At 38.3% G+C, this 27,941-nt stretch overlaps 1 protein-coding gene across 1 annotated transcript in view; it reads right to left on the reverse strand.

Annotated features, from left to right (window-relative positions):
- The window catches only part of bmp1a (bone morphogenetic protein 1a), a 115,047-nt gene that overhangs the window by 70,746 nt on the left and 16,360 nt on the right, over positions 1–27,941 (reverse strand). Inside the window, exons 2-4 of the mRNA XM_089119300.1 lie at positions 10,683–10,796; positions 8,075–8,203; positions 4,594–4,711 (exon numbers count right to left, since the gene is read on the reverse strand). Of these exons, the coding sequence (XP_088975426.1) occupies positions 4,594–4,711; positions 8,075–8,203; positions 10,683–10,796 (361 nt within the window). The remainder of the gene's footprint in view (positions 1–4,593; positions 4,712–8,074; positions 8,204–10,682; positions 10,797–27,941) is intronic.

Below are 27,941 nucleotides of genomic sequence, written 5' to 3' on the forward strand. Positions count from 1 at the left end.
CGCTGCCCGACCGCAAGGACCGTCTACTTAAACAGTGAGAAAGCAAACAGCCTGTTACATTCGTCTCTGTCAGTATGACTGACTTTCTTCATTTGCAAACAAGCTCACTGAGGAAATCATTAATCATTGGTTATGCATTTGTCTCACTTTTCATTTCTAGCACTGTATGCTCTTATTATGTGAATTGAATGTGACTTCCTATAGGAAACTTCTATTGCTCTGAGATGTTGCGCGTCTTTAAATCACGTTTCATTGCTGGTATCGACTTTGTTTCTCCTAAAATTCATTGGGAACAGTAAAATGAACACCAGTGATATTATTGATATATATATATATATAATAATTAATGCACTAATAGAATATGAATGGCACAGTAAGGATCATTTGTTTTTGAAGGATGAGAAGAAATGGTCACATTACAATCTCTGATATGTACCTATTAGTGTTGTCACAGTAGGCTACCAAAATTTCAGTATTCGGTACCAATACCAGTTAAAATTCACGGTTCTCGGTACCAATTTCGGTACCAAAGCTTAGTTTAAATTTACATATATTTAAGTGTTTATCACGGTTACAAGTATGGAAACTGTACATTTGTATTATAAACACTTTAGAAAAAGATTATATAAAATGACCTAAAATAAACAATGGTATACACTAACACATTTTTAAAGTTGTTTGTAAAGTTTTAATCCATTATTTATTTAATGCACAATGAATTAACTGAACAAACATGAACAATCAGGTGTTTGTAATAAATAACATTTTCAAACATTAATTAATGTTGTAAAAATATATTGCTCACTCAATGTGTTGATAACTAAGTAATGTTGATGAATGGTATCTTTGTAGCATTACCATAAAACATGTTTTATTTGACTTGACTGTCCTTTTATTTAATCTAAAACTGCAGTCATATTTAATTTTAAAAAGGCTTTTTAAACCTGCTGAGTTATAAAGGCAAGAATACGCCTAGAACTGGCACTGACATTTAATGACAATACTAATACCAGTAGTACTCTGGTGTCGGGTGGATACTACTGTGTTCATGTACTCGTAAAACACCCCGAAAGCACTTTAGAGGCCGTTCACATGTCGCGCGTGTTTTTTAATTATATTTTTGCGCGTGCTTATTCTTTCCAAAGCGCTTGCTCTCACGCGGCGTCTGTCGTTGCTATGCAACGCCAACGAGTTTTTATTATGAGCGCGCTTGAATCGCGCCTATATTTGAAATTGCGAATTTGCATGTAATCGGCCTCTTATGGCAACGTGACATTAGCCTAATCCAAAATATTTACATATGTGGCTCTTTCCTCCTTTCGTTTCAACAAGTGGATTCAGAGAGAGAGAGAGCCATATCAGCGTTATAAAGAGGACGCAACTGTGCACGTTTCAGACATCGCGTCTAGAACAGAACTGGATTAACCTGGTACTCGGTACCTAGAAAAGCTGGTACCGTAACATTTTTTTTTTTTAGTACCGACTTGGAACCGAAGTACCGAGTTTTTTGACAACACTAGTACCTATTATCATTATTACTACATTAATTAAAGCTGCAGTCTGTAGTTTCGTCGTTGTCGCCATCTCTGTTTGAAATCTGCAATTGCAGTTATTCGCAGAATTATCAACATTACGCGAGTTGTGCCTCGGCACGGCACAGCGCGGATGAACACAATGTTTGAGGAGAGTGTGCGGCTGCCAGTCGTCGCGCCGGTGTGGATACTGGCATTCGGAATCACAGATTATACTTTTTGGAAGTATGACCCCCATAAGAACTTTCACTGGAAAATGCCGTAAGTAGCATCCACTTTTGACTTTGCTAGAACTTGCAAGACTTGCCTTTGATAGAAAACATATGCACTTTTATTTGTCTGTCCATACAGTGGATTTGTTTTGTCAAGTATGTGAGATTTGAACATTAAATTTCAGAGATTTCAGACTACATTTTTCATGATTTCAAAAAAAAAAAGTGCAACAACACACTTTTCAAGATTAGTTGCAACAAAATCCCACCTGCTTCTGTGTGTCCTACGATGCCATAATAATGTTGCACTTTTAAGGCAACAAATTGTGTAATACTACCCTTCAAACAATATCTTTTTAATTTAAGATGCACAGTTAAAGGGTTAGTTCACCCAAAAATGTCAATCCTGTCAGTAATTTCTCATCCTCATGTTGTTCCAAACCCCGTAAGACTTTCGTTCATCTTAGGGACAAATTAAGATATTTTTGATTGAATCTGAGAGCTGTCTCACTCCACCATAGGCTTCTATCGTAATTGAAACTGGCCGGCCCAGAAAGTTAGTGAAAACATTGTTAAAGGATAATTCCGGTATTCAACACCTTGAGTCTATTTTGTAGTTTGTTTTGAATGAAATAGAGTGGTGGACTTAGAAATCTCGACAATGGGTCCTGTCTCGACTTTTTGACTTTTTTAGAATCGCCTGTGACAGCTTTAGACTGGCTGTCTATGGGCATGCACAAACATGTCCTTAAAACAACCCTTAACGTTCATTTTCAAAACTGTGCAACTCACCGAGTGGTTGGTGGTGTTCGTTGATGATTAAAAACAAATATATCGGCGCAATGTATGCTTTCAATCCGTGTTGTTTGCTATTGTGGAACTATTTATTCAGATACCTCACAACCGCATATAAACTTCCGCTCGATATTTGAGCCTGAAGCGTTAGCACACTCCCGACCACTTGATGGCGACAACCAGGACGCTGTACGGACACGATGTCTAGCGCAGCGTAAAAAAAGTGCGGGAGCACAGTTGCTCTGCTCACGCTAGCCTTCTGAGAGACGGAGAACCGAGCGAAAAGACTACAACCAAATGTAAACAGACCCCTTTCCGTTTCCGGTAGCTAGCCTAGCGCAGTAATATCAACGAGCACTGAATCCTCCAGCAGACATCAACGTGATTTTAAAAAAACGACACGTTTGCTACGCTACTTGTTTCAGAACATCAACGAACACCACCAACCACTCGGTGAGTTGTACAGTTTTGAAAATGAACGTTAAGGGTTGTTTTAAGGACATGTTTGTGCATGCCCATAGACAGCCAGTCTAACGCTGTCACAGGCGATTCTAAAATAGTCAAAAAGTCGAGACAGGACCCATTGTCAAAATTTCTAAGTCCACCCTTTATTTCATTCAAAACAAACTACAAAATAGAGTCAAGGTGTTAAATACCGGAATTATCCTTTAAAATAGTTCAAGTGGCTCAACCATAAGTTTATCAAGCGACGTGAGTACTTTTTGTGCACAAACACATAAATAAATAATGACTTTAACTATTCATTTTCTCCTGTGTGGGCCTCTGAGTGAGTTCACGTAGCGTAACAGTGAGAGTCAGTAGGCTCACGATTGGCCAGCATCACACACATGACCAGCCTACGTTCTTTCATAACGTTGAAACAACGCGTTGATTTCAAGTTGATTTTCCGTTAGTTTTGAAAGAATGACGCGTCTGACGTTGGTTCAACGTTAATTCGATGAGCAAAACAATGTCAGATCAACGTTGTTTCGATGTCATGTTTCCACGTTGATTCAATGTCAGTTTGCTATCTGGGATTGACTCAACGTAGAAATGACGTTTCTCGTGACATCGAAACAACGTTGATCTGACATTGTTTTGCTCATTGAATTAACGTCAGACGCGACCATTGTTCAAAACTAACGGAAAATCGATGCAGTTAGTTGCTTTCCTAACGTTGAAACGATGTTGATTTCAAGTTGATTTTCCGTTCGTTTTAAAGAATGGCGCGTCTGACGTTGGTTAAACGTTAATTCGATGAGCAAAACAATGTCAATGTCATGTTTCCACGTTAATTCAATGTCAGTTTGCTACCAAGACCATTTTTTTTTTTTAAACAACCGTCCGAGATTGCAAAACACGCTGTAAACGCAGACACAAACACAGGTCCAATTGACACATTTTTGCATCTTAGTTTCCACGAATGGTCTGTGGGGTCTGGGTTTGAGTTCGTCAAACACGTATTTCAGAAGATCAAAATAAATCCTGTTTTCCAGCAGACGGAAGCAGCTTAAGAGCACCACCGACGTGCCAACGCGGTCTCCAGGGGTTGATTTGTCTCCAGCGGATGTGATTGTCAAGCTGGGGTCTGAACTATTGAAGCATCTACACGGAGCCATTGTGCAAGTATAAAACACGCATGTTCAGGTGACAGCCCTGTAGAGAACAGTGTGATACAGACGGCTGGTGTTTCCTCAGCCAAGCGTAGAGCAATCGCAAGGTCAAGACACGAGGGCTCACACACACATAAACACACAAATCCGTCTGTTGGCACACAAAGCAGATAAGCAGAATAGATCGGATGAAGAGGATGGAAAACCACTTGAGCGATAAATCAGGACGAGACTGAAAAGAAAGAGGAAAGAAGGGAAAGAAAAGAGTGAAAAGCACACGCTCCACATGAGCAAGAGAAGCAAGCTTGATTCCTTCCTGGAAGAGTCAAAGGTTTCGTCCTCCTGCTGTGGAAACTCTCTCACATTGACACAAGACATGGTCACACAGCAACACATACACACCCCTGTGAAGCAAGCCCGTTACGACACACACACACTTACCCACACGGCCGGTAGGTGAAGACGATGTAGCTCTCCTCTGTTGTTCTCTCAATGAACGTCACACATGTGTGTTTTTCCCAGTGTCGCATAGCCTGTCTGAATATGGCTCTCTGGCTACCTGTACAGCACACAAACACACACGAACTAGGAATGAGCAGAATTTCTTGGCATCATAAAGGATGTATCTGTGTACACCATTATCTATATAAAGGGGTGATGAACTGAGAAATCAAATTTTCCTTGAGCTTTTGACATCCAGTGTTGCCACAGTTACTTTGAAAAAGTAACCAAGTTATTTTACAAGTTACTTGATTTTTAAAGTAACTAAGTTACTTTACAAGTTACTTGATTTTAAAAGTAACTAAGTTACTTACAAGTTACTTTTATTAGTTACATTCAGCAGTTGCCGACAACACACCCTCAACATAACGACCTCAACATTACAAAAACACATGACCTCAACATAAAAAAAAATGATAACCGGTTTTGCCAACATTTACTTTATTGGAAGTGTATTTTTAACAGTAACATCAACAATCTATCTCCTGTTATTTAAAGTTTAACTTAAAAACTATTTCCTGAAAAAAACATGTTTTACAAAAAAAAAACAGTCTTTCTTGACTTAACTTATGTCTTTTTTCACCTCACTTAACATAAATACTTGTTTTATAAAAAATAAAATAAAGACAGCCTTTCTTGTCTTCACTTAACATAAATACTTGTCTTTATAAAAATTTAAAATATAGACTATAAAATTTCTTGACCTGACATATTTAACAGTTAACACTGTGACAAAACTTACTATTTATAATCTACATTTTTTATTTTTTTATCTTTATTTTTTATCTAATGTTTAATCTTATGTTAGGAGTTAAGGAGAGAGGCGAGTAAAACCAGTGGTTGTACATCATTAACAGAAGCTTCTCAAACCTCTCGGGTTGAAACGAAGGCGAATCAACCGTGTTTAATCGCAGCATTTCCTCCACAACAAACTGCCCGACCAACTTCTTCAACTCCCCCCACTTACTGGTTTTGCAACGAAGTCCAGCTTTTGCTTTTGTGGTGGGGAACCTGCTCTCTGCTTCACAACACCTGGTGTGACTTGCTCTGTAAGTTTGCTAAGTAAGTGTGGTGCTGCGAATCCAAATGTTTTTTTTTTTTGTTTTGTTTTTCAAATTTGACGAAGTGTTTCTGTAGGTAGATAACACTTTGTCACCGCCAGCCCAGCAGTTTACAACGGACCTTAATGTTGCCATCTTTAGCTGAGACAAACTCAAAATAGTGACTGTATTTCCAGCTAGAAAAAGCGCATCTCTCTCCTCCCTCCAATGTTGTTTACATTTGTGTCGCTGCGTGCGTGGTACACGTGACGTGAACCTCATGCTGAAAACGTGACTTGTCGCGCACACTCCCCGAGATGCAAGAAGAAATAAATATATATATATATTTTCTAAGGAAAATTACAAAAATAGTAACGCACAGTGACCTGGATAAGTAACTTTAATCTGATTACTGGTTTCGAAATAGTAACGCGTTATATTACTCGTTACTGAAAAAAGGGGTCAAATTAGAATAACGCGTTACTTAGTAACGCGTTACCGGCATCACTGTTGACATCTAAGAGGTCATCATATTATGAGAATATCCTGTAAGTTTCAGAACTGAAAACGTCCTTGTTAGTCCAATAAAAGCTTTTATTGACACCAGCCTCAGCAAACGACTCGTTTTTCAAAGTGGGGAACTATGACGACAAAGAGGATAAAACACCACCCCCGCAGAAGAAGATCAACGCCTACTTCGACACGGCTGGTTTAGCCCCGCCCACTGATTCGCGCATTACACGCATAGCTAAATAACATAGATTCCTACTTCATGCTGACAAACCGGATCGAGCTACTGAACGAGCAATATAGAATATTGTGCAGCGCCTGGTTGTGGAAGAAGACAGTCGCTGCATAAGCTTCCTCTGGATTCCAATAGGACGGTATGGATAAACTTTATTTTTAATGACGTTCCAGCTGATGAGGGTAAAACATTATCCGTCTGTTTGCTTCATTTCACTGAGGATTGCTTTGTAAACAAGACTGGATTTGCAGAACGATTAAGAGTAAAGAACGGTGCTGTGCCGTCTATATCGGATCCGACAGGAATGGTGCAACACACGGACTCTGGGTCGAACATGTATGGGCGAATCATTCCGGTTGCCATTTTACAACATTGGACGTTTTCAAAACAATTTCCCCCAAGTACATCGACGGGTGAGTTGAAACTCATTATAATATGCAAAACTGTTATCCACTCACAGCAGTGGGCGTTTACTTCCAAGCCTTCAGTGCGAGACGCCCATAAAAACCGAGTGTTTTTCAGCTAGGCTCAAAACTAGGGTAGAAAATAGCCTATTACTTATTCATTTTGATGTTTTTGAATGCAAAAACCAAGCGAACGTCATAAGTTGACCTCAGACAACAATATAATAAAATTTAAAAAAGCCAGTTCATGACCCCTTTAAATTCATGTGAACTCATAATCTATAAACAAAATAACTTCCAATTCTTCTTGAAACGACATCTCTTCTCTCATGACGTGTTTACTGGCTTGAGGGTGGGGAAACCTGTCACTCAAACGAACTCCACCAATAGTAAACTACAACCATACAATCAATTCCCAATAAACAAAATCAAGTCCTACATTTTTTTCTTGTTCAAGAAGCCGTTTCACTCGAATATACATCACAAGAGGGAAGAAAAGACTAACGCTACTTCTTTTTCAAGCCGATTTTAATGTGTGGTTCAAAAAAAAAAAGATTTGCAGGCAAAAAAAGGTCGTAGGCTAGTGTCAATAGTGTAGTAATATATGAAGCACAGCTCGCATTGAAGTACCTTTCAAACTAAGGTGCTTTATGTTGGTCAACATTATCATCTTAAACTTGTTGCAAAATCTGTGCAGGGAAATCGTCCACCCAAATAATCTTTAGTCAAAACAAATTATGTACGTAAGGTGCGGATCGATTGGACTGACCGATTTTAGACACATGAATGTGTACCCTTTCTACCCCAGAAAGCAACATAGTGTCGGCTCAGATCCGACCCACATCTGGTACATCTGGATTCCAAATGTGGGCCGGATCTGGGCCGACACTATGTTGCTGTCTGGGACTTATGTGGAAAGAAGGGAGGGGCTGGTGGCGCGAGTGCTAATGATCGTCCCCCTGCGCGCCACAGCGGTCTCGAGTCTCACGGAGGAGATCTGGAAGGATAAAAGGAGAGAGTCCTTCACTGTGGTCACTCCTCCTTTTATCCTTCTGAAGCTCCTCCCTGGGACTCGAGACCGGGGTAGCGAGCAGGTGACACTCATTAGCACTCGCTCCGCTCCCACGGCTCTCGGCCCCGCCCTGCCCGTCGTTTGCCACGACCTACGATACAATACAATCATTTGTTATTGTTTTTCACTACAAACAGCTGTTTATGTGTACGTGACTTACCACTGAAGTTCCCACTGATGACATAAGGAATGACACCCTCAGGCCACACCCTCTCAGGTCTGGACGTTGCTGCCCTCTTCCTGCGATGGGATGCCATATTGTTCGAACTGGTGTCATTGGAAAGTGAACCTACCATTTCCAACATCACATGAAGAGATGGTTGATTATGAAACCGTAAGTCTAGAGCATCCTTATCACATCATCACAAGTTTCAGAGAGAGATTACATTTAAACTTCTACATCTTACATTTACATGTAAATAATTAAGTTGTCCTACCAAATCCACTTTTGCAAAATTGTATGGGCCTGTTCCACTCATAGATATCCACAATAAAGGCTAGATGTCTTACGGCGGAGTTTTTATCGTCATCACCGGCGGCCATCTTGTCACAGGCAAGCTGATGTAAGATGAGTGATCAGCACGAACACAAATACTCTTATTTTGTTGAAATCTTGACGGATTTACAAACGGTTTGGTTTCTTACAAACGTTATTAACGTGGCTATAATTCTGGATGATTATTTATTGATACACTTAAGCCCCGTTCACACTACACGCGACCAAGCGACGCGATACCATTCATTATCAATGGTGAGCGGGCGACTTCCGGCGACACGCGCGACAGCGACCGGTGGGGCGTGTCCAGCGACGCGACAAAGTTGAGAAATGTTTAACTTTATGCAAATGAAGGGCGATTTTCACGAGCGACAACCAATAGGAGTGAAGTCAGTGGAGCGCGTCACTCTTCAGTGCCGAGTCTGACCGAGGCAAGTTGAACGAGAAGTTCATTTTAGCAGTCAGAAACTGTCCTATAATTCATGATATATCTCCGTGTACATACAGTGGTGTTCATCGTACGGACTCTGTGACTGAATGGTTTCAGGGAAGTTCCCTGAGGGAACCCAGATAGACCGGTATTTGCCCCTTTGCTGCAGTTAAATTGGTAAAAATTGGTAAATTGGATGGTAAAGAACACTCACTGTTTCTCGTTCATCTTTAATATTATGCATTTTATGTACTGATTCCATTTATATTTAGACTTTTCCTTATAAAATATTTGTTTGTAGCGGCAATAAAACGTATTTGTTGTCTAACATAGAGTAACTTCCGTGAATGTCACTCACAAACATTAATGGGGAATGCCCTCCAGCGCAGCCACAGGCGACCTGCACCGACAAAGTTGCGTGTAGTGTGAACGGGGCTTTATTATACATAAGTATGCAGTGTCATAAGTTACTACATCTCTGTCGTTTATAACAAACCAAACCGTTTGAAAATTGGTAGAAAATTGAGCAAGTTATGGTAATTTAAAAAGTGCATGCACCATTAAAACACAATGTTACGAGTGAGCGAGCTGCCTGTGACAAGATGGCCGCCAGGTGCAGACGTCGACCTCCATTGGCCAGCAGCGTGGACGAGATATCTAGCCTTTATTGTGGATATCTATGGTTCCACTAGCATGTGGAAACCAGAAACAGCCCAAATACTTTCTACATGACACTGATTTCAAATAAAAACAGAAACGTTTTTATGTGTTTTGGCTGTTCAGTTACACGACAATGGCGTTCAGGGGGCCTGAAAATGCAAACTTTTGAAAACAGGATTCAAAGTGTAAGTTTTTGAAAGTTATACCGTTATCATCTCCATGTAAACTACAAAAACACAAATTTGTGAAAACGGTGACGTCTTGTGCAAGCATATTACATGTTTGGTCTATAGCCGTGTGGTGTTTCTTTACCAACTATTGCCGTTTAAAGTAAATTTTTTTGCAGATCAGTGTGGACGGGGAACTTTTTGACAATGTTGTCATCTGTACGCGAAAAACGCAAGGGAAAAACTTTTTTTTTTTTACATCGTTGTCGTGTAAACATACCCTAAATCAGGGGTGACTAATTCTGTTCCTAGAGATCTACTTACTTGCAGACAGAGTTCAGATCCAACCCTGATCCAACACACCAGTCTGTAATTATCGTTGGATTATCGTATGTTGGATCAGGGTTGGAGCTGAACTAGATCTCGGAAGGTAGATCTCCAGGAACAGGATTAGGCACCCCTGATCTAAATCAATGACATTCATCATTTATAATGCGAGTTCATATACTTTTTCTGGGCCCAATGTATGTTTCAGTAACAAATAAGTTACTGAAATAAGCTCAGTGATAACCACTAATTCACATCCGTTTCAACATGCACAGAATAACATGCCAATTTTTAAAAAAAATGTTTGAATGCTAACTCCTACACACACACACATATTGTAATATTGAAAACTGAAGTTGAATTCTGTCCCTTGTTCCCATTTCCCATTTCATCTCTTACTTTTTTTACCCCTCTGCGAACTTTCTGATCATCAAGGGGTAAAATATGATAAAACTAGAGGCTAATTATGAGAAAAATCGCTGTCATTTTGCCAGATTCCAACAGCAACCTGATGTTGTATTTGGGAAAGTAGGAACCGTTTCTTGATTTCTCTTGAACTTTCTCTATTGGTTTAAAAACATTTGGCTTCAAGTTCTCTTCCTGAGTCTCTGAGTGCCAATTAAACCGAACACAAAGTTTATATCAACCATTCTCAAACGCTCAAACTTACACATACATAAACACATACCTGTATCGGTGTGATTCAGAATTGTGACCCTTCTCTGGGCTAAATCCACAATGCGGTCCACTTTAAACATGCGCATATCTTCCTCATCCAGTGCAATGTCTCCAAGATAAGCCACTGAACATAAAAAACAACAACATAAAGATCGATGATTATATAGATGATTAATTTTTCAAGGAATGATTATGCTGTGTCACCATATGGTAAAAATTGGTTTTAAATCAAATAAATAAATCAAAAAATTGTCAGGGTCCTGTCACCTCGAAAGGTCTGGTTCTTGGTTTGGTGACAGGTTCCTGACCCTCGTGTGTTTGCGTGAGCGTACGGCTTTGAAGTGGTTCTTTGGGCCCGAATGTGTTGAGAGTGTTTGGGTCATGGAGTTTGGATCCTGACACTTCGGTCTAGTCTTAGTTCAGCTTCAGTGTGGGGGTCCTAACATCTATGCTCCGAGCACTAATGACTGTCTTGCTTTCTGTTTGGGAACCAATGGCAGATGGTATAAGCCTTTTGTTTGTTGTTCTGTCATTGTCATTACCCTGCCCATTTCCTTCCTAACTTATACTCCTTGGGTGCTTCTGTGCATCCTGGTTTCCTTCCCTCGCGTCTCAGCTCCACCCACCCAGCTAGGATGCAAGGAAAGGATGTGAGGAAAGAAAATGAGGACGGAAGATTCAAAGGAAACCTTATTTGTACGGTGGAATATTCTTGATCAATCAAGCATCACTTGAAAGAGAGATGTCCATCAAGATGGCCGAGTTCGATCAGTTTCCAGGTCGCGGGCTGGAGGACAGAGGAGCATGGAAATGTGAAAGCATCAATTTGAGCATTGAGAAGCACCCCTTTTTTTGTTCAAATCATTGTCAATGTTCCTTGTGTATTGACGCCTTTTCCACGTGTCCAGCAAGTGTTGCCAAGTCCTTGGCTTAAAGCGACCACAACCCACCCCCCGGAATCGGTTTTGAATTGGCACACGATTTTAACCCCCTGGAATGGGATTTTTACCAAGGGACTCCTCTGGAACGTGATTGGGCCATGATTGGCCTGGTTTCGATTAGCAATTGGGCAGGTTTTGTTGTGAAGACATGGAAACCCCGAGTCCTGCTGCCTGTTGCCCTTGACTGCGCTTCCTAAAAGCATTGTAAACGCCTAACTTGATTGTAGAAAACATTAGTAGCAATTGTTATACGATCAACTTTTTGGGAGACGCAGCCCAGGACTGTTTTTTCTCCCTATTGAGCAGGTTTAAGTTGTGTTTGGGTGATTTGGTTGGTTAGTTCAAGTATGAACAACTGCAATAAGGCTGTGTGTCCACCAAAGCATTTTTCCACGCGCCTTGGGCCGTATGTATCAACACTGTACGTACAAAAACACAGCGTACGCCAATTTTCACGTTCACTGCCAGATGTACTAACAGTGAAATTAACGTAACAATGTGCGTTCCTCCAAGTAAACTTCATGACTGGCGTATGTACATTTGCCTTGATTTTTGTCCGTTGGCGACTCATAGAGGCAATAAAGTACTACCAGCTGTCAGATATTACTAAATAATATGTCAATTATAAATTATGTCACACGAGTCTTATTAAAATATTCTATTATGCAATTAAGTAAGAACATGAAGCATGTGCAAACCCGTATAGCAATGGTTTGGCTAGTTTGGCTTGACTAATAACAAATAAACTTCATTAATTCGGTCAGTAAAGGTAAAAAAAAGAAAGTAATATTTTTATTCAGCAAGGACACATTGAATTTGTTTAAAAGTGCCAGTAAATGCATTTATAATGTTACAAAAGATTATAAGATTTCTATATGTGTTTGATTGAAGTTTTTATTCATTAAAGAATCCTGAAAATGCTATATCATGGTTTCCATGAAAATATGAAGCTGGTTTCAACACTGATAATAATCAGAAATGTTTCTCGATCATCAAATCATCATGTTAGAGTGATTTCTGAAGGATCATGTGACGCTGAAGACGAGTAATGATTCTGAAAATTCAGCTTTGATCACATGAATAAATTACACTTTCACATATATTCACATTGAAGACATTTTCAGTGAAATTTCGTTTTTCTTCCTGGCTTTAGCCATGTTCTTGCAGGTTTCTTTTACCAAATTGGACTAATTACCATATTTAAATTAATTCAATTGAGGGAGGAGACTGGGTGGGGCGTTGTGCTTGTGCATGTGCGCTCAATTTTACGTTAATTGGGATGTACAAAGAGAATATGCGTGGGATCCTTCGTACATTAGTTTTTTTTTTGTGTACATTCACAACTTGGTTCGTACGCAATGTTTTAGAATGAATTCAACGCAAGTCTTTGTACATGAGGCCCCTGGCGTTCGTTTTCAATTGTTTTCAATGGGAGTGCCGCATTTTTTTAAACGGCATGAGCGTAACGAGGCGCAGAGCATTTATTTCACGCTGAATCGCCGAGCGTTCTTTACTGGTCGCCAAGAGTTGAACAATTTTGAACTTTGGATAAAGCGCAGCGCTCATCACTCTCACTTTTTACTCACCCGTCCAATCACAGTGGAGGAGGGGCGGGACTAATACCACATTGACCAACTGTCACAACATTCTTTCTGTACAACAACATCAACTGGAAGAGCTAACCCAACAAAATGGATGAAAAATGCATTTGTAGTATGAAACAAATTATCTGTGAAATCAGTTACAAGTAAACAACTTTCGTTGTTATGATATTCTGTATCATAACAACGAAACGTCTCAACGGAGAAAAACGCTGAGCTGCCAGAACGCTCTCAAGCGCCCAAAGCACGCGTTTTCAGCAGAGCGTCTGGCGCTTTCAGCTGGATAAAAACGCTTTGGTGGACACACGGCCTAATGAATGATGAATCAATCATTTGAACTTAAAGTAATTAATTTAACATGATCTGAAAATGAGTCTTTTCATATAATTTGTGCAATTCACACGGTTTGTAACGGATGGTGTGAAATCTAATTAATCGTGTGCTTTGTGAACAGGGGTGCTGCTGATAGACACCTCGTCATTTTTTAATGATCATCTACGATACCATTTATAGCTGGGGTCATCACTCGTGCCACGATAAATAAATCATCCCTCAAAAGAGAGCGGCTGATTAGCATTAGGAAGTTAAGCTATGATTTCGACTGCACGCCTCTAATGATCTACACAACAGGACGCTGGTGACCTACATGGAAATAGATGCATTTGCAGAGTTTAATTAGCCCGTGAGGCACTAATTGCATCTTTAGAAGCGTTGCCACTTTGATTGGGATTGAGACTCAACAGAATTGTCAGATTCAAGGGCAGCCAATTAACACAAATGTGTGCGATGATGGAATAAATTAATTATAATTGAATGGAAACATATTCTTCACATAAGTGCCATTTATATTTCCCCCCCTGATGTCCACTTTAAAATGCGTTCACAGAAGGGGTTTTGTAGGAGAGTCTGATTGTCATTAGAGTTCAGTCTGCTTGGTTGGTCTGAAAGCGTTTTTCTGAATTCGAGTGCACACACCAATGAAGTACGACACAATCCCCCTGAAAAATCCTTAAAGGAGTAGTTCACTTTTAAAAAACTTTTGCTGATAATTTACTCACCTCCATGTCATCCAAGATATCTATGTCATTCTTTCTTCAGTCGAAAAGAAATTATGGTTTTTGATGAAAACATTCCATGATTTTTCTCCATATAATGGACTTCAATGGGAACCAAATGGTTCAAGGTTCAAATGACCGTTTCAGTGCAAACAGTTCAAAGGGCTTTAAAGTCAACTTGTTCATTTCGTTCCTTGAATGAAAAAAGATTTTCTTTCGTTCGTTGAACAAAAAAAGACTTGTTCATTTCGATGAAGTTCGAGTTCGAACAGGAGAGTCACGAACGCGCATCACAGAACAGAGCAAGGCGAACATTTGAGCTTATAAAACTTAAACTTTGTTTTTTATTTATTAAATGAGCGATCGTTTCGTTTGATAAGACCCTTATTCATCATCTGGAAACGTTTAAAGCCCTTTGAACAGTTTGCGGTTTGCACTGAAACTGTCTTTTGGACCTTGAACCGTTTGGTTCCCATTGAAGTCCATTATATGGAGAAAAATCCTGGAATGTTTTCATCAAAAACCTTCATTTCTTTTCGACTGAAGAAAGAATGACATGGATATCTTGGATGACATGGGGATGAGTAAATTATCAGCAAAAGTTTATTTAAAAGTGAACTACTCTTTTAAGGTGCCACTCAAAAAATTATGAAGTATTATGCCGATTCGTAAAATATAAGTAAACTATAAATTGTTATTTATAGAGGCAAGAGCTGCACAATGAATCCTTAAAAGATCGCAATCTCAATTCAAACACACACGCTATTTTATTCCTCAATGACAACGATTCACCCATGTCTATTAAACCTTTGGCAAGTACGATCACAGCAATAAATCACCTTTTGAAAGTATAACTTGACGCTTCAAATATTACATCGTTACACCAGTAGGTGGTGAATCATTTAAATAAATTCAATTTAAAAAATGCAGCTTTATCCAGTAATGAAACAAGTGGCCGTCTTTATGAATTGTCAGTGAATTGTACATTCAAACTGATTAAAAAAATATTTAAATATTTTTAAATAGACTGCAGCAATTAACATTTTGTTCGAACATTTTTTTTTAATTCTGTATAATATATAAATGTTAACATTCACTTTTAATTCAGTTAACATTGTATCTTTTCAACTATTTGAGTTGTTAAAGAAACAATTCAATTCAATAAAACTGATTTTGTAAAGCATTTTCCAGCCCACAATAAATATTCTTTAAAGCGGTTTTACAGAGAACGTAATCTAAGGGTGACAGTATATCTGCCAGTTAAAAGCGCTGATGAAAACACATGAATCCTTTCGAAACACTGAATGGTTTTCCAGAACTGCTCAAGGTCATGCGTGTACATGTACATACACTATTTATAAAGCAGCACAACTGTTTTTTTTAACATTGGTAATAACCAGAAATGTATTTTGAGCAGCAAATCATCATATTAGAAAGATTTCTGACGGATCACGTGACACTGAAGACTGGAGTAATGATTAGGGTTGGGTATCGAGAATCGAGTATCGATTGGAACCGAGACTAACTTTTCGTTTTTCCCGGAATCGTTCAAAAGTTAAAATTTCGATTCCTAGTTTCGATATTCGCAGTCCGCCGAGCGGAAGAAGAAACCGCTGAACAACACCAACGAAGAAGCGTCTACCGGAAGTGTTGGCATAACCGCGCGAGTCGAACATTAGTAGCTTACGTCGGCGATTCAAGTGTGGCTTCACTTTTATAAAAATAACGAAATCAACAAAAGGAGTATTTTTACAGAAGGAGTATTTCCTTAAGAAAGGATTATTTCCTTCAGAAAGGCCGTTGGTTAGCAAGGTTAGCTAAACTTTTTTGACCCTGCCTCTTAAAAGAATCGGAATCGAGAATCGTTAGGAACCGGAATCAAAACAAGGAATCGGAATCAGAATCGTTCAAATTCAAACGATACCCAACCCTAGTAATGATGCTTAAAATTCAGCTTTGATCACAGGAATAAATTAGAAGTAAATAGAAATTGCTTCTAGGTAGGTTAACCCTTACAAAGTCTGACCATGGAACGATGATTTCTGCCCAAAACTAGTTATTGTTATTAATGTAAACACATAATGAATCATACAGCACTCCCATATCCTCCAAAATACAATAACAAACTTTCAGAATCTTTCTGTAAAAAGTTATCAGTTTTTTTTTGTAGCAACGATATGCAAAGTGCCCAAGCTACTTCAAAAAACATGGGGTTAAATGTCAATGGCATCATGTCTAAAAAATGTGTATCTGTGTCATAATCGCAGTAATGTATATTTCACTGTATCTTGTTTGGGCAGGAAAATGCTACTGTTTAGTTAGCCAACACCTGGAAAGTAGCACACATTCTTTAACTTAATGAGGGTTGAGAAAAAGAAATCACCGAAGAGAAAGACTTTACGAGACTCATAACACAGGCTATTTACTACTATATGAAAAGTGTTGTGGCAGTGTGTGTGTAGAGAGAGAGAGAGAGAGTGAGGCCTGAGGCTGTTTTTTTTTAAAGCCTATGAACATTAGCATGTTTGCAAGATTTACCGCCTATTCCAGGAGGCAGTTAGTAAAGATGTAGGGCACATTAAGTGTGTGTGTGTGTGTGTGTGTGAGACGGATCAAACAGACTCCAGTCACCTCATAACCCAGCCTGAGGCAGGAGGTCAGCGGGACAGACAGACCTGAAGCTTTCTGCTCCGCACAATGAAGCAATTATTCATTCAGCAAACACTCTGCTGCCTCTGTAGTATTTTGATACTTTATTTACTGCTGTCACACACATAACACTCATAAGCAACTCTAGCTTGCCAAGCTATGATCTACTAAAACCTTATTTTAACCCAGTTTCCAAAGACAAGTAGGTCTGCTCTTTCTCTGCACAAAATAAATGTCATTTAGAAAATATAAGTTTGGGGACAGACAGATGTTTTTCTTTAAAGACATTAATACTTTTATTCAGCAAGGATAGATAAAAAGTTATAGTAAAGACTATATAATATACATATATAATGTTATAAATAATGCTGTTATTTGGAACTTTCTATTTATCAAAGAATCCTGACAATAAATAAAAATCTGAGGAGGCAAAACATTGATATTAATAAGAAATGTTTCTTGAGCAGCAAATCATCATATTAGAGTGATTTCTGAAGTATCATGTGACACTGAAGACTGGATTAATGATGCCGAGAATCCAGCTTTGATCACAGGAATAAATTACATTTTTAAATATACAGTATATCAATAGGAAACAGTTTTTTTTTTTTCAAATTGTAATGATATTTCACAATATTATTGGTTTGCTGTGGCTTTGATCAAATAAAAACAGCCTTGACCCCCAAATTTTGAACAGTAATATCTGTGAAGAGGGATTTATGGACCAATGAAATATAATGGTGGGTGTGGCTAACCAGAGCAACACAGGAAATAGAAACAATTAATTAAATGTTCTGTTGCTCTTTGCTTGTCACTAATGCTTAGGAAAAAAGCTTGGATTTACAGAGAAAGTGTATTACATAGTTATTTAACTTAACTATTGTCATGCTATGCTTTTAAAAAAAGTTAGGTACAAAGTAGAAAAAGAAGCTTTAGCTATTTCACAGACTGCACAAGTCATTTTTAAAGGGAAAGTTTGCCCAAACATTTTAAATTTCAGCACTTCAAGTTATTCCAAACCTACATGAGTTTCTTTCTTCTGTTGAACACAAAATAAGATATTTTGAAGAATGTAGGCTACAGTTGACGGTAATAATTGACTTCCATAGAAACTCAAATGGCTACAGTCAACTGTATATTCTTCAAAATATCTTATTTTGTGAAACTCATATAGGGTTGGAACAACTTGACAGTCAGTAATTGATAACAGAATTATTATTTCTTTGGATGAACCATCCCTTTAAGGCCAGAGCACTCAATCTGTATCAAGCTGAAATATCATATCTGCACTCCCATTGGCTCTTATCAAAGTTCAAATGTGCTCATCTTTTGTCAAGACGGCTCAATTTACTCCTTTCCACAGAAAAGAAATGACGTATGCTCATCATGTACAAACCGCAGTCAATGTTAACACTCCTTAAAGGGATAGTTCACTTTGAAATTAATTTTTGGTGTGTTTTATCTTACCTCAAGGGCATCCAAGATGTAGGTGTCTTTGTTTCCACAGTAGTTTCAATTTTGATATTTTTAGGTCAAACCGTTCTTGTCTGTCAGTCATATAATGGAGGTCTATGGTCACCACCTGATAGTTTCTCTTGGATCACTTGGACGGGGCTGTGATTACAAGAGGTAAAAACTATATAAATACTGTTGGTTTTCTCACACAAACCGCTCGTTTCGTGTCTTAGCCCATCAATGTGTACTTACATTTACGAGTCATTAAATCATGTTTAATTTGGACTTCTCTGTGCATGCTCTTTGAGGTGGTGACCATAGACCTCTATTATATGACTCACAGACAAGAACGCTTTGACCTAAAAATATCAAAATTGAAAATACTGTGGAAACAAAGACACCTACATCTTGGATGCCCTTGAGGTAAGATAAAACATATCAAAAATTAATTTCAAAGTAAACTATCCCTTTAAGAACCTCCAAGCGTTAGAAAACGCGACATAAATATCAAAGAAGCATTGTGTTCATATAAACTGGTACCTGTTAGAAACACTATTTAAATGTGATTTCATTCTCTCCTGAGCTCTCGAGGTCTGCAGACACACTTCACTGAACTCTGCTCTAAAAACAGAACTAAAAACAGTTGCCAGAGCTGAAATGATAGGGTTTTACTTCTCAAAGTCCACATCCACACAGACGACCACAGGCCATGAGAAGCGGAGAGAATCCAGAGAAAACAGAGCGAGAACAACAGTTGGAGTATATTGTAAACTGTAAAACTAATCTTCTCATCGAGATGTCCTCACTAGTGCCACGCTACACACAGTTCAGCCTGTTATTATGTCTGCAATTACTCTGAGCAGGTTCACTTTAAATAAATAAATAAATAAAAAAACGTCCTGTCATACATTTTTCTCGATAACAACATTATGGAAATAAAAATGGTTTCAATCCCTATTTTGCAAATGATTATGTTCTCCTAAATTCATAATTTAATATAATAGTATAAATATTTACTTCCAATTCATACATAATTCAGATAAATAATCTTAGAAATGCTTAAAAATAATATTGAGGCAGGAAATAATACACACTTAAAAATGATGGATGTTGAAGTCATTTTAAGCGACCCAATTAGGCTCTGAGCAGAGTGTTATATGAACACTGAAGCAGTGTTAAAGTTGATTAACAGCCCAACTAAAACACACACTGATCACCATAATGGTGACTTGCAAATTCCGGTGTTCTCCTTCAGTGATTCTTGCTTGTTACCATCAGGTGTCTTCAAAAATGATCAATCATCCCTCAATTATTCCCTTAATTATCTCATTAACTTTAACACTGCTTCAGTGTTCATCGCTTAAAAGTAATTCCATAATGTTAAAGTTACATGAACAAATTATGTTCGTTTAACGTAACCTGTTGACATAAAAAAAGTTAATTTTAGTCAACATACCAATTTTTTTTTGAGTGCACTTAAAATAAAATCACCTTAAGATATCATCTCTGAAAACAGGTCTCAATATGTTATGCAATTTTACTTCACATGTTAGTAATATTAGATTATGTTAAGTGTCCATAACTACTATGCTAATAATTTGATAAAAATGCAATTATTGTGCAAATACATGTTTTTATATGGTACTTCTTTTTTTATTTTAAGATGTCTTTGTTAAATTTTTACATTTAAGTACCTATTAATTAACTGCATATACTTACTGTAGGGTTAGGATTACGTTCGGTTTAGGTTTAGTTGCATGCATGCATGTATAATTTATAGTTATTGTTATAGTCACTAACGTCTAACAAGGGCACTGTAAAATAAAGTGCAACAAAAAAAATACCTGCATGTAATGACATCTATTATTACACTGTTGACCCTTGACCCTTGACCAACCCCTAAAGCTACCATACCAAAAAAACAGTCCCTAGCCTTTAGAGCCAGACCGATAAAGGATTTTGAAGGCCGATACCGATACAAATATTTGTTGGTTTTAAAATCCGATATTCCGACATATCGGCCGATATTATTATTATTTTTATTTCAGAAACGCGCAACAAAATATTAACAGATTTCCTTAACATTAGTTATTTATTTATGAGTTTTGATTAAAATAATATGATAATGCATTTTAAAAAGAAACTTGTTTCTATTGTCACAACAGAACGGGGGAACATCAAAATATATTAAAGTTCTGATAAATAAAATAATAATTAGTCCCTACATTGCCTTTATAGTTAGCTACCTCATAATTACAATATCAGCTTGCTCATCCCTTTACCTGCACTTTTTGACAACACTCATGACATGGTTGAAGCGTGATTCGTCCGTTTTTATTTTATTTTTTAAATATTCATTTATCGGCCATTATAACTGCCGATACCGATATTTTAGAAAGTGCCCAATATCGGCCGATAATATCTGCCTGCCGATATATCGGTCTGGCTCTACTAGCCTTACTAAACAGTTTGTACCTGTTTCATTGCATCAAACCATTATTGTTGTTTTTTTATGCAAGTACAACAAAGTTAAAGAAACCTTATATAAAAAGTGACTAGATATTTACCGGAAAAGAAGAAAACGTGGATTTGTTTTTGCAGTGCGCTCTCTCTCTCTCTCTCTCTCTCTCTCTCTCTCTCTCTCTCTCTCTCTCTCTCTCTCTCTCTCTCTCTCTCTCTCTCTCGCTCTCTCGCTCTCTCGCTCTCTCTCTCTCTTATATGAGAGTAATTCTAGCGAATGACTTAATGTGGAATTGCATTCTAACAAAAACAAAGGTATAAATTCTCCCTGACAAGACTAGACAAGCTCAGATCTGGAGGAACATGCCAAGAACAAAAGATCCTCTCACTAACCCTAACATCCCACACACACACCTACCTTTCTAAAACCAAGTCTTGACCCTCAAACAGGCCTTTAAAGTGCTCTCAGATGTGAGGATAGGCCTAAACGTCCTCACTTTACTCTCTTTGTCCTCACTTCACTGGTCTAAAACTCACAAAGATAGCGGTACAAGTACACACACACACCGATAAAAGAGTTTGGATGAAAGAGAAGGAACTGACAGCGAGTGATTACGCCATATAGCATGGCATTAATAAATCAAGCAGTAAAAGAGTGCGAGATCTCCAAATGGTTCAAGAACGTGTCCTAATAAGATCCAGCTAGCAGATGTCAGTGAGACGCTCCAGAGATGAGGACCAACTCTTCACTGTGTGAAATCATGATTCATTCTCATCTGGCAATCACAAACACACAAACAACAACCGAGATTGTCCCATATTCTGATCAGCGCTGAGAAAAGTCACAGGTTTCCACGTAACAGCGCCTATCTGCTGCTTCAGTAATGGTTTACACGTGAATAAATCATTCATCATATTGAAACAATCATATTTACAAGATGAGCATTTGTTATTTAATGGAATAACATCTGATCCCAAAACTACTTTGGATCTTACTTTGGACACCTTACTTTCCCTGTTTGTAATAGGAAATTACTGTTACTGTCTCACTAGCGGTGGTGGCAGAGTGATCTGAAACGTTTAACATGAACGCGCTTGACGTCACATCCGCAGACAGCGCGGGAAAAGTCCGACCCGACAGAAAATAGGAAAAATAGGATACAGGCTTATAGGTGCACCCACTGTGAGCGGACAAGGTGTCAGTATGCTCATCAGGAGATGTTTTAGTCATAAATGGTAAAATAAAAAGGCTATTGTTATGTTTATTTTGGGGAAGAAGCTGCATATAGCCTCTTTAAAGTATTAGTTCACTTTTGAAAAAACTTTTGCTGATAATTTACTCACCCCCATGTCATCCAAGATGTCCATGTCTTTCTTTCCTCAGTCGAAAAGAAATTAAGGTTTTTGATGAAAACATTACAGGATTTTTCTCCTTATAATGGACTTCCATGGGAACCAGGTCCAACCGAGGTCCAAAAGACAGTTAATAACAGTTACAGATGCAGCTTCAAATGTCTTTAAACGACACCAGACGATGAATAAGGGTCTTATCATGCGAAAACGATCGGTTATTTCGAAGCTTATTCCAAAAATGTAACTTTTCTAAGGACAAATGCTAGCCTTTCTCCATTCTGTGAGGCGCGTTTGCAACGTCACGTATTACGTAATTACGTTCAAAAGGTCACGGGCGACGTAGCCAGAAGTACAGAGTCAGTGTTTACAAGTTGAACGCATAGGTTGAACGTGAAAACTAACTCAAACGCCGTTTACAAAAAAGGAATTAAAAGGTAAAACAACGATGTCGGACGATTTTGATTCTGTACTTCCGGCTACGTCGCCCGTGACCTTTTGAACGTAATTACGTAATACGTGACGTTGCAAATGCGCCTCACAATATATTACAAGGCTAGTATTTGTCCTTAGAAAAGTTACATTTTTGGAATAAGTTTTGAAATAACCGATCGTTTCGCATGATAAGACCCTTATTCATCGTTTGGTGTCGTTTAAAGACATTTGAAGCTGCATCTGAAACTGTTATTAACACTATCGTTTGGACCTTGAACCATCCGGTTCCCATTGAAGTCCATTATATGGAGAAAAATCCTGGAATGTTTTCATCAAAAACCTAAATTTCTTTTCGACTGAGGAAAGAAAGACATGGACATCTTGGATGACATGGGGGTGAGTAAATTATCAGCAAAAGTTTTTTCAAAAGTGAACTAATCCTTTAAGACTATTGAAGTGCATTAAGGTGTTTAAAGAGGCACAAACCAACCCAGACAGAAAAGGCCTCCATCACTGCGATGACAGAAAACCCAAACAAACAGTTGCTAGGCCAACACCTTCATAAACCTGGACTCCAAACGCACCAACACCACCAATACCACGAGAGAATCCCAGCGACACATGCCACAAACAGACCGATAGAGATCCTGGATTCAATCCTCCATATCTCTACAAGCCCTTTAATCTAGCGTGTAATTGTGCCCCGTCAGATGCCAAAACTAGCAGGAACAAGTGCAGCCCAACCTCCCTTGTTTCATTTCATTTCGACGCATTACATCCGCGTGTCCTTGAGGGATTCCCGTTTTAATCCTCTCGGTCTCTCTAGCTCCAATTCCTCACCGACGAAATAACAATCCTCATGCTTTCCACACACCGAAATGAAAAAGAGCTTATCGGGGCAAGAGGCCTAAACAGTCACAGAATCTCATCGTGCGAGGCCTAAAAGGCTTTGCGTTACAATCTGGAACACAATGGCCATGAACTAATGAACTTCAGTGAATGCACCAAAAGAGGGTCTGTAAATGACACAAAGAAAAGATGTGGCGTATTTGATGAAGTGGAAGAAAGGAGTGCGGTGACAGATTGGGGTTTGCAGCTGGTCTTTATCCAGACACATTCATTACAGAGACGCTCAACAGCTGCAGGAGAACCTCAGAAGCCACGGCGTGATCTAACATTTCAACCTAAAAAAAGACTAATTATCGACGCAACCGTTCAATCTGTAGGGTTCAAACTACCAGGATATGTGAGTGTCGTGTTGGTTTTGGCCTTTAAATGAGTACTGAGTACTTTTTTGTTTATGTTGTGCTGGCTGATATAACAATCATCATGGACTATACTGACACCTAGTGGCGTGGATGACGCATCACAAAAGCAAACAAAATCAAAATCGCGATTAATCGCATCCAAAATAAAAGTTTGTGTTTACATAATATATGTGTGCAGTGTGTATAATTATTTTATATATATAGACACACATGAATGTATATATTTAAGAAATATTTGCATGTATATACATTTATACAAAATTCATATTAATAAATATTGTGTATATTAATAACACATTTTTCTTATAAATGCAAGTCTGTGAATTTTTACATACAAAATAATTATACACAGTACACACACACACACATGTATATTATGTAAACACAAACTTTTATTTTGGATGCGATTAATTGTTGCCGATCAAAATAGAGTAAACCAGTAATTGTATGTGTTAAAGATTAAAATTCACAGTAATTGTTTTCTAGCATCATTACTCCAGTCTTCAGTGTCAACGTGATCCTTCAGAAATCATTCTGCTTAAAAAACTTTTTTTTTTTCATTTCAATCTTGAAAACAGTCGTTCTGCTAATATTTTAATGGATGCCGTGAAGAATTTTAGGATTCCTTGATGAATAAAAAGTAGAAATCTTTTGTAACATTATATATGTCTGTACTGCCCAAGCGGCGACATTCTAATCTGAAAAATGAAGCCTAGCCGGAAGTGCGAAAAACTGCAATACATCGAAAATCCACTAGAGGCCGGTCCCAAAAAGGAGCAAATATCCATATACCCCATTGTTAAAATGTCCGTTTTCACAGCATAAATTCATATGTTTACAGTTTGGTCCCATGGACTTTTATTGTAATCTTCAATATGTTCCACGTGCCTGACAACTGTGAGGGGGGTGAATTTTTTTCTAACTCCTTAGTTTAGATCATATTTAGATATAAAATGTATGACAAATAAGGGCGGTTAACTTTGATTGACAGCTGATAACGGGCTGCGCCGAGTGAATTTGACGTCTCGGCCATGATCTGACACAACACATCATACCACTTCTGTATCCTTTCTGAACATTTGTATTTTGTATTTCCCAAGATTTTCCAGTATGGCGCCGCCCACACCCCCAATAAACAGCCTCAGAACTGTTCTTCAGAAAGTCTATGGGTGACGTCACAGACGCTTTGTCCATATTTTTTACAGTCTACGGTACTGCCTTTTAACTGTATTTTGGTCAATTTAATGCATTTTTGCTGAATAAAAGTATTATTTATTTATTTATTTATTTTTTGGGAGGGGGGGATACACACAAATACAGAATTTATGACAGCAAATTAGATTTACCGCCATTTTCTAAAAGCGCAATTGAAAAGACCATTTATTTTTCTAATTATTTACTAAATTTCAACCTCAAAAGACATTTGACAAGGCTATCAGTACACACTCTCTACCACCCATATTTGTTGGTGGGACAGAGAGTAAAAGCAATTAAAGAAGCTTAACTATACTGTAGATGCATTAGGTTTGAATGCTTAGACTTGATACTTTTAATTGAGCAGCAACACCAGGTCCAGCTGGGTAACTCTTTCTCTCACGCGGTTTTCATTACCTGACCCCTCTCAGCAATCACCTTGGCTCCAAATACAACAGCACTTTCATTAACAAAAGCCAGTTTGGCACCCATTTCACCTAGACTGGTTTCTATTCAAAAGCCCTGACGGGATAACATGTGAGGTCTAGACAGGTCTTAAAGTTACCACCCACAATACCAGAGATTTCAGGCCTTCGGCATCTTTGAGGTAAACAGTGGGAAAGTCTAGCCTAGGGGTCTTAAGGCAGACGCATGTTAGACTACAATCCCACTGCGAATGATAATACTTGTCATGCTACTACTGTGAAACCTCCTGAAGTGTGAACACACTATTCACATTCATGAACACCTCGTCTTTTACGCTGCTCTGTTCCCGGTTTTTACTTACCGTCTTCTTTAGGGGTGTGTAAAAGAAGTTTTAAAAAGTTGTATTACTTTTTTTACTATAATTTTTTTTTAACACTTTTGTTGTATTAAAAATTGTAGTTTTATTTATGAATAGTATATTAATTAGTTCTAGTTGTTAATGAGTTCTAACACAAAGTAAAATAAAAATAAAATAAATATGTTGTTTAAAAAATAAATTTAGATTCTAAATGTAGGTTGGTTATAATCCCTATATTTTTTATTCAAATTATTAAAAAAGACATTTTGGACTGTAAATGTATGAAATATTTGTGATTTTTTTTTCCTAATGCAGTAAAAATTGTGTTACCGTACCATGAGTTTTATTTTTAATAATAAAGTGAAGTAAAAGTTTATTTTTGCACAAAAGTAAAAAAAAAAAATAAGTAAAAGTAGATGCATTGTGGTAATGAACATATGGGGGTAAAAACTCAAAGGTACTAGATATGCTTTATTTTCTTTATGTAAAATAATATTTTATCTGATTTTGTGACCTGGACATGGACAAGTGAGATTCACCCAGTTAGTCTCAGTTTTGTTGATTTAGACTAGAGTGTTGATGAAATATTTACAAGCATGTGCAAATCCAATAATAAACTAACTTTTCCCTGGAGGAAATGGCATCTCTTTTCTTGTAAGACAAACAAATTTCTTCTCTGGACAGAACCAGATGGTGTAAAGCATTAGTGTTAGGATCGTGAGGATGAGGGAATCTTGTAAACACCACAGCCCCTTTACTCGTCCCTCCTGCAAAAACACTTCCAGCTGTTCTTCCTTAGCAAATGCTTACCTTGACAGTTCCTGACGCTGCAATTTGGTTACCGGGCGACAGAAGCCCACGCGACTACAGCGTTTAAGAAGGCTAATCATAGTTTGTGTTCCTGACTAGACTCCAGCCGTGGACTGGGGAATGGGCTTTATTCCCTAACAAGCTGTGTTGCCTTCAGGGGTTGTCAAAGGGAGGCCGGGGATGAAGAAAGTGCGACTGTTTTCAGACGGCTAGACTCTCAGACGGCCTGGGGGGAACGGTCGTTGACTTCAGAAGACACACGACCCAAGAGATGACTGCCATTTGGAAAACAAACAGGTCGTTCATTGCACTCATAGTCCTTAGTCGCAGAACAGTCGCATGTTTTCAGTATGCTTTATCGTTCAAATGTTTTGGGTCAGTAAAATGTAGCACACCCCATACAAACACACACATATATATAAACATATGTCTAGCCTAAGGGTATATATGTATAGTGTTGGGGAAAGTTACTCTAGTGGTTTTTCTGTCATTTTTGACCAAATATTTTTTACGTTAGGACATTTTTACTTGATTGGAATGGTATGAAACTTGGTAAATGTTTTGGCACTTGCCATGTGAACACACACAAAAAAAATAATCGACATGATTCAAAAAGGTTAATGGTCCTGTAAAAATAGTCACACTTGTGCTCCTCGCGGTCAAAAATGACCACATTGGAGATGAATGGGAGATGAATTGTACGGTGAAATGATGAAATACATAAAGTATTTTTCTGTTAACATAATTTTAACATAAAGTTAAACATAATTATTGCAGGTTTGCGTAATATTCTGAGGTTGCATGTCACTGTTTTTAGTCATTTTGAGGAATACTGAATCTGTTTTTGTACAAGTGAGATGAGTAAATGCCAGCTCAAATTTACTCTAGACCAACAATAACGCACATTCACACAGCGCACACAATGCTTTCTCCCGATTACTCCCGATTGACCAATAGGTTAAATTACTGATCGCCCGGGTTACTCCCGGTTACTCACTCCCGGTTACTCACTCAAGATTGACCAATATGTTCACTCACTCCTGGTTACTCACTCCTGGTTACTCACTCCTGGTTACTCACTCCCGGTTACTCACTCCCGGTTACTCACTCCCGGTTACTCACTCCTGGTTACTCACTCCCGGTTACTCACTCAAGATTGACCAATATGTTCACTCACTCCTGGTTACTCACTCCTGGTTACTCACTCCTGGTTACTCACTACCGATTACTCACTCCCGGTTACTCACTCCCGGTTACTCCCGATTGA

This window comes from Pimephales promelas, chromosome 14 (genome assembly GCF_988280905.1).
Source record: "Pimephales promelas chromosome 14, fPimPro1.hap1.1, whole genome shotgun sequence".
NCBI classification, from domain to species: Eukaryota; Metazoa; Chordata; class Actinopteri; order Cypriniformes; family Leuciscidae; genus Pimephales; species Pimephales promelas.